Below are 20,421 nucleotides of genomic sequence, written 5' to 3' on the forward strand. Positions count from 1 at the left end.
TTACCCTTGTGAAAATAAGAATTTGTGGGCGAAAAGATCATTTTTGTGTAAACAAATGTGATTTTTTAATTTTGATGGCTCTGCTTTATAAACTTCTGTGAAGCACTTGGGGGATCAAAGTGCTCACCACACATCTAGATAAGTTCCTTAAGGGGTCTAGTTTTCAAAATGGTGTCACTTGTGGAGCGTTTCCACTGTTTAGGCACATCAGGGACTCTCTAAACGTGACATGGCATCCGATCTCAATTCCAGCCAATCCTGCATTGAAAAAGTCGAACGGCGCTCCTTCTCTTCCAAGCTCTGTGGTGCGCCCAAACAGTGGTTTACCCCCACATATGGGGTATCGACGTATTCAGGAGAAATTGCACAACAAAATTTATGGTTAAATTTCTGTTTTTACACTTGTGAAAATAAAAAAAAATGGTTCTGAAGTAAAATGTTTGCAAAAAAAAGTTAAATCTTCATTTTTTCCTTCCACATTGTTTCAGTTCCTGTGAAGCACGTAAAGGGTTAATAAACTTCTTGAATGTGGTTTTGAGCACCTTGAGGGGTGCAGTTTTTAGAATGGTGTCACACTTGGTTATTTTCTATCATATAGACCCCTCAAAATGACTTCAAATGTGATGTGGTCCCTAAAAAAAAATAGTGTTGTAAAAATGAGAAATTGCTGGTCAACTTTTAACCCTTATAACTCCCTAACAAAAAATATTTTGTTTTAAAAATTGTGCTGATCTAAAGTAGACATGTGGGAAATGTTATTTATTAACTATTTTTTGTGACATATCTCTCTGATTTAAGGGCATAAAAATACAAAGTTTGAAAATTGCAAAATTTTAAACATTTTCGCCATATTTCCGTTTTTTTCATAAATAATCGCAAGTAATATCGAAGAAATGTTACCACTAACATGAAGTACAATATGTCACGGAAAAACATTCTCAGAATCAGCGGGATCTGTTAAAGCGTTCCAGAGTTATAACCTCATAAAGTGACAGTAGTCAGAATTGTAAAAATTGGCTCGGTCATTAAAGGGGTTGTCCACTACTTTCAATTAACCCCCCTATGTATCCCCCCGGGGCCCCTGATGATTTGTGTAAATACCTTCTTTAGCCGTTTTCGCCTGTGAGCGGCGCTATGCTGGTGCCTGAGTCCGGGTCACGTGACCCCCAGGCTTCAGCCGCCGCTCATTTCCGCCGACGTCACGTCAATTTCCAGACTCTGGAAATTGACGTGACGTCAGTAGCAGGCGTGCCCCCAGGCTCCACAGACAGCAGTCACTCATAGAGTGACTGGGCTGTGGGCGGGGCTGAGGCTGCCTGCGGGGCTGTGCTGGGGGCGGGCGGGGCTAGGCAGGGATGTGTGGGCGGTCCCCGGCGCTGTGCGGTCCCGGGCGCCGGTGCTGTGCGGTCGCCGGCGCTTTGCGGTCCCGAGCGCCGGTGCTGTGCGGTCCCTGTCCCCGGCGCTGTGCGGTCCCGGGCGCCGGTGCTGTGCGGTCCCGGTCCCCGGCGCTGTGCAGTCCCGGGCGCCGGTGCTGTGCGGTCCCGGTCCCCGGCGATGTGCGGTCGCCGGCGCTTTGCGGTCCCGGTCCCCGGCGCTGTGCGGACCGGTATGTGCTGGGGGGTGGTGTGTGTGTGTGTGTGTGTGTGTGTGTGTGTGTGTGTGTGTGTGTGTGTGTGTGTGTGTGTGTGTGTGTGTGTGTGTGTGTGTGTCTGTGTGCAGGCATCGTCCGATGGGACAACAAGTCCCATCGGGCTCTGCCTGCTACAGTGACAGTGAGTGACACATTAGCCAATGATGGGACAGTAGTAGTCCCATCATCCGGCTAATGTGTTGAATGTAAAAAAAAATACACATATACAATACATACGTACATACATACATACATACAACACATGACATGCGACGACACTCACCATGCGACGCCATGCGACAACATGCACCATGCGGCGACATGCACCATGCAACGACACGTAACATGCGCCATGCGACGGCATGCGACATGTACCATGCAATGAAATGCGCCATGCGACGACATGGGACGACATGCGCCATGCGATGACATGCGCCATGCGACGACATGGGACGACATGCGCCATGCGATGACATGCGCCATGCGACAACATGCGACATGCGCCATGCAACGACACTCACCATGCGGCAACATGCGACGGCATGCGACATGTACCATGCAATGACATGCGCCATGCGACGACATGGGACGACATGCGCCATGCGACAACATGCGACATGCAGCATGCGATGACATGCGCCATGCAACAACATGTGACATGCAGCATGCGACGACATGCACCATGCGACGACATGCGGCATGCGACGACATGCGCATACAGTACATACATAGACATACAGTACATACATACATACATAATTACATACATACATACATATAGACATACAGTACATTAAACATAGATTACATACTCACCATCACTTGTCACTTTGATCCCCGAAGCCATTGTCATCTGTAAAAAATATTAAAATAATAAACAAACACTATACTCCCTGATCCGCAGAAATCCAATTAAAACGAGTGTCCCTCGACGATCTCCCGTGGAGAGCTGGAGCATCTGCTGATGCAACCACTCACCAGGGGCTCCAGGAAGACAATGAGGGGAGGAAGGTATCCTTCCACAATGTATTCCCCACAATGTATTCCTACGCCCCTGTGAGAAAATAGTCCCTAGTCTCACTTTATGGCATGCTGTATGAGAAAGTTCCCACGCAGCTTTTTGCCATAAAGTGAGACCAGTGAACTTTAGTAACCTCAGTGATACACTGCAGGAGCCATTGCCTCCTGTCAGTGTGTCACTGAGGGTCCTATAGAGCGGTGACATCAACCCTAACCGTAAACGTGACAGAAATACGTGGCACTTTAATACGTGACACTGAAATACGTGGCACTTAAATCCGTGGCACTTAAATCCGTGGCACTTAAATCCGTGGCACTTAAATCCGTGGCACTTAAATCCGTGGCACTGAAATACGTGTCACGTGGTACTTAAATACGTGGCACTTAAATACGTGGCACTGAAATACGTGGCACTGAAATACGTGGCACTGAAATACGTGGCACTGAAATACGTGGCACTGAAATACGTGGCACTGAAATACGTGGCACTGAAATACGTGGCACTGAAATACGTGGCACTGAAATACGTGGCACTGAAATACGTGGCACTGAAATACGTGGCACTTACATACGTGGCACGTGGCACTTACATACATGGCACTTACATACGTGGCACTGAAATATCGTGGCACTATGTCAGAAAATGTTCATTAAACGGTTAGGGGTGAGGTTAGGGGTAGGGTTTGGATCCCTTTATCACCCTGATGGTGGTGGGTGGTGTTTCAGTGTTTTTTTCTGTTTTTTTTCTATAAAAACGCATGCGTTTTTAACGCAAACAAACGCATGTGCTTAAAAACGCATGCGTTTACAAAAAACTATGAAACTGAGCTGTGAAATGATGAATCCGGCCTTGGAATCCGTTTTTTCATGCATGTTTCCATTCAAATCATGCACATTTTCCGTTTATTTACTTATTTCCAAAAACGGCATTAAAACCGCGCATAAACCGCACCAAAAACTGCATCAAAACTGCACCAAAAACTGCATCAAAACCTGGTGCAGTTTGCAGTTTTGGTGCGGTATTGATGCAGTTTTTGGTGCGGTTTTGATGCAGTTCTTGGTGCGGTTTTGATGCAGTTCTTAGTGTGGTTTTGGTGTGGTTTTGATGCGAGTTTTTGGTGCGATTTTGGTGCGGTTTTTGTGCAGTTTTGATGCAGTTTTTGGTGCAGTGTTGATGCAATTATGGTGCGGTTTTGATGCGATTTTTTTCAGTTTTGATGCATTTTTTATGCAGTTTTTTGCACGGTTTTGATGCATTTTTTAATTCGCTTTTGTTGCGGTTTTTGCGCGGTTTTTAGTCGTTTTGGTGCGTTTTTGAAAGGTAAATAAAGATGTATTATTGAACAAAAAAAAAAGATTTGTGATGTCATTATTGTCCAACCTCCTCTTTTACATTTGTCCAACCCACACTCCTTTAAACACACAGATAGACAGATAGATGAAATGGATAGACAGATCTACATATAGATAGATCTATAGATGCATACATCTATCCATATATCTATCTGTAGATGTGTCTGGATAGATATCTATTGATAGATGTATGGATAGCGTAGGGTGTGTGTCCACTGTCCGGATTACATCCGAATGAGCTGCAGATTGTATGCTGCGTACTTGTAGTTCCATCGGATGATGCCTGCACACACACCCCAAAAGACCCCCCCCCACAGCCCCGCACACATCCGAAGAGCCCACATACATCGCACACACCTGAACAGTCCCGCACAGCGCAGCACACATCCGAACAGCCCGCAGACCCCGCCCGCCCACATATAGACGCACACCGTCACCGCCCACACACTTCCATCCTCCCGAGCTGCTGCGTTTCTCGGACCCACATCCGCAGCAAAACTGCAGATCTTTTTTACATCTGCGGTTTTGCGGCGGATGTGCCCGACTCAATGAAAGTCTAAGGCCATGTTCACACATAGCGGTTTTTACCGCGGATCCTCGGCGATTTTGATGCTGCGGGTCCGCAGCAGTTTCCATTGCGTTTACATTAACATATAAACCCTATGGAAACCGCAAACCGCTGTGCACATGCTGCGGGAAAAACCGCGCAGAAACGCAGCGGTTTAAAACCCGCAGCATGTCACTTCTTTGTGCAGAATCGCAGCGATTCTGCACCCATAGGAATGCATTGAACCGCTTACTTCCCGCATGGGGCTATGCCCATGATGCGGGAAATAAGCAGATCATGTGCGGTTGCTACCCGGGGTGGAGGAGAGGAGACTCTCCTACAGGCCCTGGGAAGCATAAATAGTGTAAAAAAAAAGAATTAAAATAAAAAATGATGCTATACTCACCTCTCAGCGCTGCACGCGGCCGTCCGGTATCAGGGTTGGTGTGCGAGCAGGACCTGTGGTGACGTCGCGGTCACATGACCGTGATGACGCCTGGGTCACATGACCGTGACGTCACGAAGGTCCTTCTCGGCACAGCATCTTTGGAACTGGACCGCCGGGTGCAGCGCCGAGGAGATCGGACGTCAGAGGGTGAGTATAGCCAATTTTTATTATTTTTTACATTACTATTGATGCTGCATATTGCTGCATATGCAGCATCAATAGTATAGGCGGAAACCCGCAGCGGAAATAGCGGAACAAACCGCGATAAATCTGCAGGGATAACCGCAGCGGTTTTGCCCTGCAGATTTATCAATTCCGCTGCGGGAGAACCTGCAGAGCACGCCGCAGAGTGTGCACATAGCCTAAAGGTGCAGAAACGCTGCAGTTCCGCACAAAAGAAGTGACATGCTGCGAGAAAAAAAAGCTGCGTTTCGGTGCGGCCTTTTCCGCAGCATGTGCACAACAAGTCTGCGGCTCCCATTGACTTACATTGGTTGTGCACTACACTGCGGATTTGATGCAATTCAGTGCGGCAAAAAACGCTGCGGATCTGCAATCAAATCCACAATGTGTGCACACAGCCTTAGCATTTAGGGAACCGAGCAAAAAAGCCAAGCAAAAAACAAGTGTGGGATTGCACTTTTTTTGCCATTTCATTGCACTTTGAATTTTTTTCACATTTTCTGCTACACGACATGGTAAAACCAATGGTGTCGTTCAAAAGTAGAACTTGTCCCGCAAAAGATAAGCCCCCACATGGCCATATTGACGGAAAAATTATGGCTCTGGAAAGAAGGGGAGCGATAAACGAAAACAAAAAAGCTGCAGGGGTGAAGGGGTTTAGAAACATGGATATGGACATACCTATGGAAATAGACATAGATATATCTGTATGTATCTATCTATCCCATATCTATCTATCTATCTATCTTTCCCTCTGTGTGTAATGGAGTGTGGGTTGGACAAATGTAAAAGAGGAGGTCGGACAGAAATGACATCACAAATCTGTTTGAAGCTAGAGGAGGGAGAGGAGGGAGGGGTTGGGTGTGTTTTGGAGAGGGTGTGCTAGGTTCAGGCTTAGTAGCAGTGCAATGCATCATGGAACTTGTAGTATTAGAGCACAATGACTCAGGAGAAAGGAAGTTGTCGATTAACCCCATGAGAGCTGAATCCAGCACTAAAGTGGGCTGCTACAGCATGATAAAAGGTAATATTGCTAAAATAAACACAGTAGATGTTTTCAGTGGCACATAATAGCAAGATTTATGAAAAAAAAAAAAAAAAAAAGGTTATAGTAGTGGACAACTTCTTTAAGTACCAAATTGGCTCTGTCACTAAGGGGTTAAAATTAACTACCCTTAAATTATAGACTGTTCATGTCTTTGTCAGTGGGCAAACATATAAAATCAGCAAGGGATCAAATAATTATTTCCTTCACTGTAAAGTGCAGCACGGATTCATCTCTGCTAAAAGCCGAGATCCTTAGATCAGGAACAGAACAAACATTTCTAGGACATTTCATAACTTTCCCAAATTATTATGAAAACATTAAAGGGAACCTGTCACCACGTTTTTGGAAGATGGGATAAAAATAGCGTTAAATAGGGGCAGAGGTGGGCATTACATTAGTGTGTTTGTTATGCGTTTATTACCCACCTAAGTTGCCGAAATACCTTAGCAAAGTCTCCGTTTTCGCCTGTCAATCAGGCTGGTCTGGTCAAAAGGGCGTCTTGTCTTCCCCCAGATTTTGCGTAGTTTTCCGTTGGTGGCGTAGTGGTGTGCGCATGCCCAAAGTCCTGAATCCTCTGCCAGGGGATTTAAAAGAGCGCGCTGTTCGTTTTCATTGGTGATCGGTGGGCGCGGCCATCTTCCTTTGGCCGCGCGTGCGCAGAAGCGGCGCTCTGCTGGCCACGGCTTCAGGAAAATGGCCGCGGGATGCCGCGCGTGCGCAGATGGATATCGCGGCGGCCATTTTCCTGAAGCCGCGGCCAGCAGAGCGCCGCTTCTGCGCACGCGCGGCCAAAGGAAGATGGCCGCGCCCACCGATCACCAATGAAAACGAACAGCGCGCTCTTTTAAATCCCCTGGCAGAGGATTCGGGACCTTGGGCATGCGCACACCACTACGCCACCAACGGAAAACTACGCAAAATCTGGGGGAAGACAACGCCCTTTTGACCAGATCAGCCTGATTGACAGGCGAAAACGGAGACTTTGCAAAGGTATTTCGGCAACTTAGGTGGGTAATAAACGCATAACAAACACACTAATGTAATGCCCACCTCTGCCCCTATTTAACGCTATTTTTATCCCATCTTCCAAAAACGTGGTGACAGGTTCCCTTTAAGGCTATGTGCACACGTTCAGGATTTCTTGCAGAAAATTCCTGAGAAAATCCTAAGATTTTCTGCAAGAAATCTGCATGCGTTTTTTGTGCGTTTTTACCGCGTTTTTGGTGTGTTTTTTTTGCGGATTTTTCCAGACATTTCCCAATGCATTATATAGTGGGAAATCCGCGAAAAATCAGCAAAATTAATGAACATGCTGCGTTTTTTACCGCGATGCGTTTTTTTTGCGGAAAAAGACGCATCATGTGTACAAAAATTGCAGAATTCATTAAAAATGATGGGATGCATAATGTATGCAGATTTTTTGCGGCTTTATAGCGTTTTTATCGAGAAAAAAACTTGAAAAATGTGCAACGTGTGCACACAGCCTTACAGCACATTCTGCATTGTACTAATGTATCCAATTTATTGTATATTTTAGGAGTCAGGAGTAGGTCCATTTTATATCAATTCCGACACACAAAAAAAATTGACACTGACACTGAAACAACCCTGCTACAATGTTAGTGGACCTACATATCAGGTGCCATTGCCGGCTGTCTGTGGTACAGTTCGGTGGTCAGACATCATTCTCAACCGCAATATGCCTTAAAATCCATCATGAAAGGCAAACTGATCCTTGTAGCTGCCGCAGGTTTTGTAGTTATTTAGTTCATTAATTTATAAGTCTGCATTTACAAGTAGCGGTTGTAGTATAGATTTAACGCAGCACAAACGAGATGATGTCCTGTATTGTAGTTAGTGAATGCTAATAGTCCAATAATCTTCAGAATGTAGCAGATTATAAACCTTGTCTCCATGTTGGTACAGCCCTACAAATAAAAATACATAAAATTTGAAATGCTCTATCAATTTTTCTGTTAGATTTTTTAAGTTTTATAAATTTTAAGAATTCATTACTAAGTTTAATTTACTTGAAAAATATAATTTAGGACATCGTTAATTTTATTAAAAAAAAAACTGGAAAGATGTATATTTTTGTACACTATTCTGCATCACTTTTTAAAGTCCCTTTCTAATCCACTCACCAGTCAAACTGAACCAAGAAGGAGTATCCTTGAGAAATGACCTCTGAATATTCTCATCGTACAGACCAACTAGTCTCTTGCACTAGCACTATTCTAACTGCTATACTATGCACCCCTCACTCAGTGTGAAATAAAAGAACTGATCTGTTCATTTTTTTTTCCAGGCTCTGTTCAGGCATTTCCATTCAGAACCACAGCTTCAGATTTCGCCAAATGTTTAAGAACAGCTTTGCATATGCATCACTTTTCTTCCTGACAGAATGAGGCTGGAGTCACACTCAGCGTAAGACAATACGGTCCGTTTTTTTACGGCCGTAATACGGAGAAATGTTCCCAAAATAGTGATCCGTAGGCAGGGTGTGTCAGCGTATTTTGCGCATGGCATCCTCCGTATGTAATCCGTATGGCATCCGTACGGCGATATTTTCTCGCAGGCTTGCAAAACCGACATCTAATGGATTTATGTGCTCAAATGTTCGGTAAAACATATATAAACATATATACACATTATATATATATATATATATATATATATATATATATATATTTATATTCTGTATTTAGATTTAATTAAGCGCGTTATTTGTGACAAGCCGGTAATTCAATTGCCGGCTTTTCATTTCTCCTTCACAAACCCGACAGGATATGAGACATGGTTTACATACAGTAAACCATCTCATATCCCTTTTTTTTACATATTCCACACTACTAATGTTAATAGTGTGTATGTGCAAAATTTGGGCACTGTAGCTGCAAAAATAAAGGGTTAAATGGCGGAAAAAATTGGCGTGGGCTCCCGCACAATTTTCTCCGCCAGAGTGGTAAAGCCAGTGACTGACGGCAGATATTAATAGCCAGGAGAGGGTCCACGGTTATTGGCCCCCCCTGGCTACAAACATCTGCCCCCAGCCACCCCAGAAAAGGCACATCTGGAAGATGCACCTATTCTGGCACTTGGCCACTCTCTTCCCACTCCCGTGTAGCTGTGGGATATGGGGTAATGAAGGGTTAATGTCACCTTGCTATTGTAAGGTGACATTAAGCCAGATTAATAATGGAGAGGCGTCAATTATGTCACCTATCCATTATTAATCCAATTGTCTGAAAGGGTTAAAAAACACACACACGTTATTAAAAAGTATTTTAATGAAATAAACAAACAGGTTGTTTTAGTATTTTATTGCTCTCTCAATCCATCCGGAACACCCTCGCTTGGCAAAATAATAAACCCACAATATACATACCTTCGGATGAACTGTCAGGTCCCACGAAGTAAATCCATCTGAAGGGGTTAAATCATTTTACAGCCAGGAGCTGTGCTAAAGCACTCGCTCGTGGTTGTAAAAACCCCGGGTGCTGAAAGGAAATCAGGGTGATCTGTACTTACATTGAGTCGCGGTGAGGCGCCCTCTGCTGGATGAACTCATATGAACTCGAGCGTGGGAACTTTTCCAAGGCTGCAGTTCATGAGAACATCCAGCAGAGGGCGCCTCACCGCAACTCAATGTAAGTACAGATCACCCTGATTTCCTTTCAGCACCCGGGGTTTTTACAACCACGAGCGAGTGCTTTAGCACAGCTCCTGGCTGTAAAATGATTTAACCCCTTCAGATGGATTTACTTCGTGGGACCTGACAGTTCATCCGAAGGTATGTATATTGTGGGTTTATTATTTTGCCAAGCGAGGGTGTTCCGGATGGATTGAGAGAGCAATAAAATACTAAAACAACCTGTTTGTTTATTTCATTAAAATACTATACTTTTTAATAACGTGTGTGTGTGTTTTTTAACCCTTTCAGACAATTGGATTAATAATGGATAGGTGACATAATTGACGCCTCTCCATTATTAATCTGGCTTAATGTCACCTTACAATAGCAAGGTGACATTAACCCTTCATTACCCCATATCCCACCGCTACACGGGAGTGGGAAGAGAGTGGCCAAGTGCCAGAATAGGCGCATCTTCCAGATGTGCCTTTTCTGGGGTGGCTGGGGGCAGAGGTTTGTAGCCAGGGGGGCCAATAACCATGGACCCTCTTTAGGCTATTAATATCTGCCGTCAGTCACTGGCTTTACCACGCTGGCGGAGAAAATTGCGCGGGAGCCCACGCCATTTTTTTCCGCCATTTAACCCTTTATTTTAGCAGCTACAGCGCCCAAATTTTGCACATACACACTACTAACATTAGTAGTGTGGAATATGCAAAAAAAAAAAAGGGGATATGAGATGGTTTACTGTATGTAAACCATGTCTCATATCATGTCGGGTTTGTGAAGGAGAAATGAAAAGCCGGCAATTGAATTACCGGCTTTTCACTAACACCGCTGCGTATTTCTCGCAAGTCACACTGCTGGTCCGTGTGTAATCCGTATTTTTCTCGCCACCATAGACTTTCATTGGCGTATTATTTGCGCAATACGCTGACAAACGCAGCATGCTGCGATTTACTACGGCCGTAGAAAGCCGTATAATACTGAACCGTAATATACGGCTGATAGGACCAGACCCATTGAGAATAATTGTGCCGTTTGTTTGGCGAGTTTTACGGGCGTATTTTCTGCGCTCTTACATCCGTAAAACTCGCTAGTGTGACTCCAGCCTGACAGAAACCACAAAGGAGTAAATCATAAGGCAAAGTCGGGCATGGGTGGCATCTGTCTTATGATAGATCCAGCCCTGAACTGTGCTTAAAATATATACATCAGTATTACCGGTGTGGAATATGTGCTAATGGAGCAGATCCGGTTGGGCCAATGTTTTTACAGCGCTCCTCCCATCCTTTAGTAAGCTTGCATAGTCTGGAAGGATCTCTATCAACATGAACGTGCACCTAAAATAGATAAAATCACAGTATGCCTAGTGTTTCATTAAACAATCAAATTGAAACAATGCACATAATTTATACCATCAGATAGATGACTTCAGTCTGTTTTTTTCTCTCTTCCTTAACCACTTCACGAAAGAATGAGAACCCAACTTCCCTTCCCAGTGTTTGTGAAAGTACTATGTCACATAACTAATCATCAGATCAATTCTGGCTTATTCGCTTACTCCATTTCACGTGATGTTACTTACACCAACCTGCTCATGACATGTAGAACATCTTTTGCAAGATTTTAAAAGATCACATTTCATAAACATGATTAAAAAATAACTCAATCACAACCAAACATGATTCACAAGTTGAGCACAAATAAATTGTCTTTGGCACAGTTACTACACCTAAGTCGCACAGGTAATTGCCCTTATCTCCACTGTACAGTTTTATACATATACCCATATCCATGATCAACATTTTTCATCTTATAGGTGTGCATCCCAGATTTGCAAACCCTACAAACATTTAAAAGGGAGTCTGTCAGCACAGGACTGCTCAAACCAATTACATAATATTTAAGTGCACCGTCCCACCTACCTGTATCCTTGCTCTTCTTTGATTGATAGCTCTGGCTTTATACAGCCACAAAATGGTGGAGATACAGGGAATCCAAGCAGGTGAGAAAGTGTAGTTAAATGATTGGCCCCCGCCATAATGCAGAGCGGTGGGACCTGGTTTGAACAGTCATCCTGTGCTAACAGAGACCCTTCAATGCATATGGTAATATTAAGTGTATAAAATGTGTGTCATGATCCAGACCAGGTTTTGTATTCTGTCTTTCTTTCCCACTCTGATCATGTCAAAGGTTAACTTTTCTCTGCCTCGTTTTGGCTTCAGGCTATTTCTCTTCACTGCATCCTGCAGGTGGTGTCAGTTATAGTTCTGCCTAAGTTGTGAGTAGCTGACTCTGTTACACCCTGACTTGTCCTGCTGTTATTCCTGACTCGACCCTTGTCTGTGTTATACCCTGTCCTGTCTCTGTGTGTCCCCTTTGTGTCTGGACTTCTTAATACTTGAACTCGGCTTGGATCCTGACCTGCTTTTGTCTCTTGTCGTTGGCATATCCGCTCCTGACAGTTACTGATCCCCTGGCTTGTCTCTGACCCGGAGTTTGCTTATTCCTTTGGTTACTGCACTACAGTCTTGGATTTTACCCGGCTTGTTTATGACTTGTCTGCTGCCACCTGATGGTAGCTTCACTGCTGCACAGCAGGTCTGCTTCATCTGTGTGCATAACCTCTCTCCATTCTATCACCACCTAGCGGAGCTAGCTTCTACCTGCTGTTACATATTCCGCTGCCTGTGATTCCCACCTTGTCTCCCCTGCTCCCCAGCACGGTGATGTGCAGGCTCCTCGTCGCGTCTTGCCAGCACTTCCTGGTTGCCGGAGGTCCTGCTGCTCGCGCATGAGCCCTGGGTCCCGGCCGCGCTCTCCTTCAGCACTTTGTGCGGAGGGGAGGTCATGACCCGGAAGCACAGCCCCGTCATGGTGGCCACGACTGGGTATTTTAGGCTGCTCCCTGCTAGGGTAGGTGCCTGATTATTGTTTGTACTTGCTCTATTGCCAGCGCTGATGCTGGTGCTCTTACTAGTCTCTTTATTCAGGTCCCTGTTCACTCCCCAACGTGTTTTTCTTTGGTGTTTACCCTGCTGTGCTCTTATTTTCTTCTAGTGCCTGCCTTCCCTGTGGCTCCCATAGGTCCCTGGAATCCTCCTTGTTCCCCTGGCCTCTGGTCCTCAGATCCTGTATCTACATCTCCATCCCTTTCTGCTGTTACTGCATTGCTGCTGGCTCCTTGCCATTACACCTTGTCCCTGTGCCCTCCGTCATCTTAGTCCTATTCCTTGTTGTGGGTCTGTCCCCTACGGCCGCCCCTTTGGTTCCGGCCATCATGCTATTGTCCCCTTTGGGCCTGCCCCTGATGCTCCCTGTATGGGGGGGGGGGGGGGGGGAGGTTTCACTAGGTCAGCTTGCTCAGGGGGCTCTGGTATCACGACCCAGAGGGTCCACTCTAGGTGGTGCTGCAGAGGCGTGATACCTGCATTGCAGCAGCGTGATAATGTGTTCTACTTTCCTACTTGGGAAAAAAACACATTCAATAAACTTAACCACTGGCATAACAGATGAAATTTGGAGAGGCAGAGGCAATTTGCTGTAAAACTGACATTCTATTATTTCATTTTCTATGCTACAGTATATGGTAGGCTCACCTTTATAATGGAGTCTCAAAAAGCAGGAACCAGAGAGCTCCGAGTGCATAAACGTTTTAATGGTACATACATGGACCTTTCTAATATCAACTTAAAAAAATCTTGCCTTGCTAGGGAATGTCAAAACAGGCATTTTAGTGGACTGCTACTACCTACATTTGTAGTTGTATGGCAAGATTTATTGTTGAGTTTTAATAGTAAAAGCATAATTAATTTTAATTCTGGTCCTTAGGAAAGAAGGCATTACCTTTTCTTTAAGTTTCTCTAGCCTTCTCGCTCTCTCTTTTTCAGATTCTTCTTTGGCTTTTTTTTCATGTGTCTTTTCCTCAATTTTTTTTTGGTCCTAGAATAAATGGTTAAAGTAAATCTTAGAAAACCTCTATGAACCACATTACAGTTAAGGGAACCCTTAGAAAAAGCATATGTACCTCCTAATAGTGTAAGTGTAAAGGGGTGGTGCGTGACTTCTGTCTTTGAATCCCTGTGACACACATCACCCCCCTCAGGGCACCAGGCATAATACAGCGTTTCAGTTTTCCTGGAGTGTTCATTTCAGAATCTGGGGTGCGTTCTCATGTTGCCTCCCTCCTTTGAACTGCCTGTACTAAAATCAGCAGTGATTTTTAGTGCTATATGTTGTTCTGAACATGATGTGGAGAAGCTGCTCATCTAATCCTTTGCATTGCAAAAGATGAAATACGAACTGACATCTGAAACACTAATTGACATGCTGTGGATCTCAAATAACCAGGGCAGGTCTATCAAAGCTGCTAATATTTTTGACAGCATTTACAAGAGATTTCAGAAAACAAGACACATTTTCAGAAAATAGCCACTATTCTTACTCACCCGTTCTTGAAACCTACAGATCTCATAAGCAGCCATTCTTTTTCTCTCTTCTCTCTCTGCTTCCTCCCTTATCTCTTTCTCTAGTTTTAGAAAGTCTTCTTGCTCCTTCCTGATCCTGGTATTTTTCTCAACTACTAGCTTGACTTCCAGTTGCCTCTGTCGCTCTTTCCTCTGTTTTCTCTGATGTTCTTCCTCTTCCTTCAATTTTGCCTCCAGTTTTGCTGCAGCCTCAATCTCTTTCTGCCTCTTCCAGGCCTTAAGTTCCTGGTGCCGTTTCCTCCTCTCTTCTTCCAACTTTTGCCTTTGAGCCTCTTCCTGCTGCTTTTGATCAAACTCAGAAATTTCATGTATTTTGTCTTGCACTTTTGATACATCTATTTTTTCCTCCTGTTTCTTAGCTTTCCACTTTTGAATAGACTTGGAAATAAAAGGTCAATATATAAGAATACCAAGATTTCATTTATCTATACTTTTATGCTAGGCAGAGTTAGGCCTTATTCAGATGTCTGTGATTTTTCTCATACTTAAAGGGAACCTATCACCCCGTTTTTTTCGGTATGAGATAAAAATACTGTTAAATAGGGCCTGAGCTGAGCATTACAATAGTGTAGTTTGTGGACCCCGATTCCCCACCTATGCTGCCGAAATACGTTACCAAAGTAGTCGTTTTCGCCTGTCAATCAGGCTGGTCAGGTCGGATGGGCGTGGTTTCTTCCCCCAGATATTGCGTAGTTTTCCGTTGGTGGCGTAGTGGTGTGCGCATGTCCAAGGTCCCGAATCCTGCACAGGGGTGTGAAAATAGCAGCGATGTCCGTTAATCCATTAGTGGTCGGTGGGCGCGGCCATCTTCCTTTGGCCGCGCGTGCGCAGAAGCGGCGCTCTGCTGGCCGCGGCGCTCTGCTGGCCGCGGCTTCAGGAAAATGGCCGCGGACATCCGCGCGTGCGCAGATGGATATCGCGGCGGCCATTTTCCTGAAGCCGCGGCCAGCAGAGCGCCGCGGCCAGCAGAGCGCCGCTTCTGCGCACGCGCGGCCAAAGGAAGATGGCCGCGCCCACCGACCACTAATGGATTAACGGACATCGCTGCTATTTTCACACCCCTGTGCAGGATTCGGGACCTTGGACATGCGCACACCACTACGCCACCAACGGAAAACTACGCAATATCTGGGGGAAGAAACCACGCCCATCCGACCTGACCAGCCTGATTGACAGGCGAAAACGACTACTTTGGTAACGTATTTCGGCAGCATAGGTGGGGAATCGGGGTCCACAAACTACACTATTGTAATGCTCAGCTCAGGCCCTATTTAACAGTATTTTTATCTCATACCGAAAAAAACGGGGTGATAGGTTCCCTTTAAAAACACAATTCAGCAGTGTTTTGGATCAGATTTTCATCAGTATCATTTTTTTCACCACATGCTTTCACATGCTTTAAGACAAAACAAAAAAAAGCAGAGCTTCTCCTACCCATGAGAATGTTAAAAAAAAAAAAAAAAAAAAAAATAATCAACACAAGGACTGCAAATGGTAGGCATCAATGTACGGTGTGTGATTTTTACAGATCTATACGTTTATGTGGGTGGTTTTTATCGGTGAATTGGTACACAAAAAAACACAGGGAAAGTGTTCGCTCAGTGAAAAACACAGATAGAACATGTCTGTGAATAACAGACGCTGAATAAAAGAAATGATCCGTGCTTCTAGTTATTAGGCCCTAGAGTCCTGGGTTCAAACCCCACCAAGGACAACATCTGCAAAGAGTTTGTATGTTCTCTCCGTGTTTGCGTGGGTTTCCTCCGGGTTCTCCGGTTTCCTCCCATATTCCAAAGACATATGGATAGGGACTTTAGATTGAGAGCCCCAACGGGGACAGCGATAATAATGTGTGCAACCTGTAAAGCGCTGCGGAATATGTTAGTGCTATATAAAAATAAAGATTTATTTATTATTATTAGATGGTCACTTTCAGCAAACTGCATAAATCTAGCAAATTTACGGTAACAAACTTTGTAAAATAGTGTGAGACAAATGCGACTTCTACTTATCAGCCACTTACGGTATTTTTGACCCACCTTCTTCATGAACTCATCATTCGCTCAGAAGTACAGCTAAATTCACAATACGAAATGGACTATGAAGACCACTTTACTTGCAATGCCCCTGCAGTATCACTTGACAATAACACCAGGCTTCTGGATATTTGACTATGGCCTCATGAACACAGCTGCAATATAGCACCCACAGAATTCCTATGGTCTTCATACCGTCTCCAGCAGTGTGCATGATGCAGAACAAATCTGTACTATAGCTTGTTGCTTACCAAGACTACATCTATTAGTAAAAGAAAAAGCAACGAAGATCAGCTCACCTCCTCTCAGTCCGCGCACGGATCATGCAGTGCTGCAAGTGGTATGAAGGAAAAGCAGAAGTCCAGCGTGGGTGATGTCCATAAAAAATACCTTTTATTCCATTTTTGTTAAAAGCACATAAATCCAAAGTCCATCTTCATATCCATAGACACAAAAACGGGTGATTCATACCAGTGACAGTCACAGGCTTAAAGTGCATTAAAATCAAACGCGTTTCAACGGTCTTGCCGCCTTACTCATTGTGATAAAAATAAAATGAAAGAGGGCTGCCATATAGGACTAGGCCCATTAGGTTACACCCCCTGATCTTGCAGACAACAGAAATAGGGCAACACCTACAGGTAATTAGTGCGTTTAACCTGAAATTTGCATGTACAAATACTATGCTTAAGGCAGGAGAAAAAAAAAAAAAAAAAAACATATGCAAGAATTATAACTTATCATTCATAATAATTCATAAGATCCTGCCGGATATTCATGCCTAGGGGGGCTCTGGACTTAAGTTGATACATCCACCATATCTCTCTGTTGGTTATTTTTCTTTTTATATCTCCCCCTCGAAATGGAGCTTTAACCCTTTCAATCCCGCGGACCTCCAATGAGCTCACGTCCCCATTGTGTTTATGGATGAAGTGTTTGGATGCAGCAGAGCTCTTATGGGTGATTTTATTCACTGCATCAGACAGGTGCCTCCGTATTCTCACCTTCAGGGGACCCCCTGTGCACCCCACATATTGCTGGTCACAGGTGGTGCAATTAATCAGATACACCACATTGGAGGTGTTGCAGTTAATGTAGTGGTGAATTTTGTACGTCTTTTTAGTGACAGATGAGTGGAATTCCTTACTGTTCACCATATATTTACAGCAGGTGCAGATATTGTGCCCGCACTTGTATGTACCTTTAGTACTGAGCCAGTTTTCTTTCTCTTAACCTTTTGTCCTCACTAACAAAGAGGCTGGGGGATAAGATGTCGTTCAGACTGGGGGCTTTTTTAGCGATATAACGCACTGGTTTGGCCAGGATTTGGTTCAGCTTTTTATCCTGGCTCAGCATAGGGATTCTTTTTCTAATGATGTCAGTAATCTCTTTGAACTGAGGGCTGTATGTAGTGGTGAAGGTGATGTGCTCCTCACTGGACACACGGGTATTACTCGCCTTATTCAGCATAGTATCCCGATCTATATCCTCCACAATGCTCTCAGCCCTCTGCAGCATCCAGCTGGGGTAACCCCTATGAGCCAGCCTGGCCTTCACCTCCCTCTTACTCCCCTCATAGACTTCCTTGGTGGTACTGTTCCTCTTAAACCTGTAGAGTTCCCCCACAGGTATGTTTTTTATTACATGTCTCGGATGACATGATTTGGCATGTAATATGGAATTAGTCGCGGTACGTTTCCTGAAAGGGGAGATTGTGATGATTGAATCTGAATTTAGATCTAAAGTGACATCTAAAAAATTAATGTTTCTACCACCAATTGTATAGGTGAATTTCAAATTCATTTCATTATCATTCATATATTTGATAAGTTCAGGTATCAAGTCCGCAGGTCCCTCCCATATGAGGAGCAGGTCGTCCAGATAGCGCCCCAGCCACCTAATATAGGGGGAGAAGGGGTTAACATGTGAAAACATGAACAAGCTCTCCCAAGCTGCCATATACAGGTTATCAATAGATGGCGAGAACCCTGCGCCCATCGGGGCTCCGCAAACCTGCAAAAAAAACTCTTTGTTAAAGGAAAAAAAGTTATGTTTGAGGAGAAAGTCCACAGAGGAAATCAAAAATTCCTGTATAGCTGGAGTGTAGTCGCTGTAGTCCTGGAGATGTCTCCTCAGGATGGAGATAGTCAGGTCATGCATCAGGGAGGGATACAAGGCCTCCATGTCACAGGAGATGAAGATACAGTCTCCAGACCATTCAGTCTTATCCAGGGAGGAAATCTGATGCTTGGTATCTTTTATATAGCCTGGTAGTCTAGAAATCAGTGGTTGCAGATACATATCCACCCAGGTACTGAGGTTTTCACCCATGCTTCCAATCCCTGCTACTATGGGTCTGAATGTAGGAGGGAAGACCTCCTTGTGGATCTTAGGCAGGGAATGGAAGATGGGGATTATAGGGTGTTCCACAAATAAATCCTCAGACAGTTTTTTATCCAGTGCCCCTATAGCAAAACCCTCAGAAAGCAGATGTTTTAGTTTTTTCTGGAACAGTTCAGTGGGATCATGCTGTAGTCTCCTATACGTGCTGCTGTTATTCAGCATCGCCATGTTCTGCTGGACATATAGACTTGCATTCAGTAGGACCACAGCTCCTCCCATGTCCGCTCTTCTGACCATGAGATCCTGGTTGCCTCTGATCTCCTCCAGAGCTTTCCTTTCTGTTTTACTCAGATTGGGTCTGTTATGGTTACATGAGGATTTTTTCTTAAGTTCTATCAGGTCCTCCTCTATGCATTCCTGGAATGAATCCAAGATGTTAGGTCTTGAATTGACAGGGTAAAAATAGGGTTTTTTTGATTTATAACCAGAGTTTAGATTTTTGATGGATTCTATAGATTCACTCTCAAGGGTCCTCAGGTCACTAATGGAGCAAAGTTCCTGGAAAGTCCCTATTTCACCCAGTGTGGTCTGGTCACTCGGTGTGGTCAGGTTCGGTATAGTACCCTGATCAGATTTTTCCTTGAAAAAGTGGCATTTTAAAGTCAAATTTCGAACAAATTTATTCACATCTAGTAATGTTCTGTACATATCAAATTCATTTGTAGGGGAGAAGGTGAGACCTTTAGATAGAATCTCCATTTGGCTCTCACTAATTAGATGGCTGGACAAGTTAATTACCACATTTTTCTCGCCTTCTTTCGCCTCTGTGGATATCTTCTTGTTGTTATGCTTCCTGCCACCCCTTCTCCTGCGTCTCATCCGTTTTTTGGAGGCGCTTGAGTTGGGGCGTCTTTCCCAAATCTTTGGTCATGATAAGGGGTAAATCGTTGTCTTTCATAGGAGGAATCAGACGTATTTCCTGAGGTGTACTCGTCTGAATGTTCATGAGAGACGTCCGTATCAGAGAAGTTAACCCTTCTTTGTTGGTAATTCATCTGTCCATTTCTATTACTCCATTTCAGGATTGAACTAGGTGATTTATATGGTGCACGTCTTTTTTCATGCCAGTCATATACCTCATTACGAATATAGTCCTGATGGTCCCGTTCAAATTTGCTTTTTTTAGTTTGGGTAATATATTCCTCCAGTTTGCTGAGATTTAATTTAATAGATTTCATCCATTCATCATATTGTTTCAGAGATGAGTATACTTTTAAAGAGTTTTTAGTCTCATCAATTTGTTCATGAACTGAAGCTAAAACTTTCTCTTCCTCTTGAACAATAAGTTTCATAAGCTGAATGGAGCAGTTATCCAGGATCTCATACCACGATTTCTCAAAGCCATCAGAGAAAGTAATGGTAGCTGGAATAAAAGGTATTTTTTATGGACATCACCCACGCTGGACTTCTGCTTTTCCTTCATACCACTTGCAGCACTGCATGATCCGTGCGCTGGGACTGAGAGGAGGTGAGCTGATCTTCGTTGCTTTTTCTTTTTCTGATATTTAGTGCGATCTTGCTCCCCTCTCAATTACAATTTTCCATCATAATATACTGAACGAGACACACGGGTTACTTGACTAAAATGTCACATATGGCTTCTAATGTGGACACAGTACAAGGACTACA

The 20,421-nt window shown here is 44.1% G+C and overlaps 1 protein-coding gene across 1 annotated transcript in view; it reads right to left on the reverse strand.

The window, feature by feature from the left end:
* Window positions 1-745: 745 nt before the first annotated feature.
* CCDC112 (coiled-coil domain containing 112) overlaps window positions 746-20,421 on the reverse strand; it is an 80,623-nt gene continuing 60,947 nt past the window's right edge. Inside the window, exons 7-12 of the mRNA XM_077290571.1 lie at window positions 14,315-14,731; window positions 13,713-13,808; window positions 11,088-11,206; window positions 7,348-8,157; window positions 6,317-6,557; window positions 746-1,017 (exon numbers count right to left, since the gene is read on the reverse strand). Of these exons, the coding sequence (XP_077146686.1) occupies window positions 8,127-8,157; window positions 11,088-11,206; window positions 13,713-13,808; window positions 14,315-14,731 (663 nt within the window). The 3' untranslated portion in view covers window positions 746-1,017; window positions 6,317-6,557; window positions 7,348-8,126. The remainder of the gene's footprint in view (window positions 1,018-6,316; window positions 6,558-7,347; window positions 8,158-11,087; window positions 11,207-13,712; window positions 13,809-14,314; window positions 14,732-20,421) is intronic.

Source organism: Ranitomeya variabilis, chromosome 1, assembly GCF_051348905.1.
Source record: "Ranitomeya variabilis isolate aRanVar5 chromosome 1, aRanVar5.hap1, whole genome shotgun sequence".
Taxonomy (NCBI): domain Eukaryota; kingdom Metazoa; phylum Chordata; class Amphibia; order Anura; family Dendrobatidae; genus Ranitomeya; species Ranitomeya variabilis.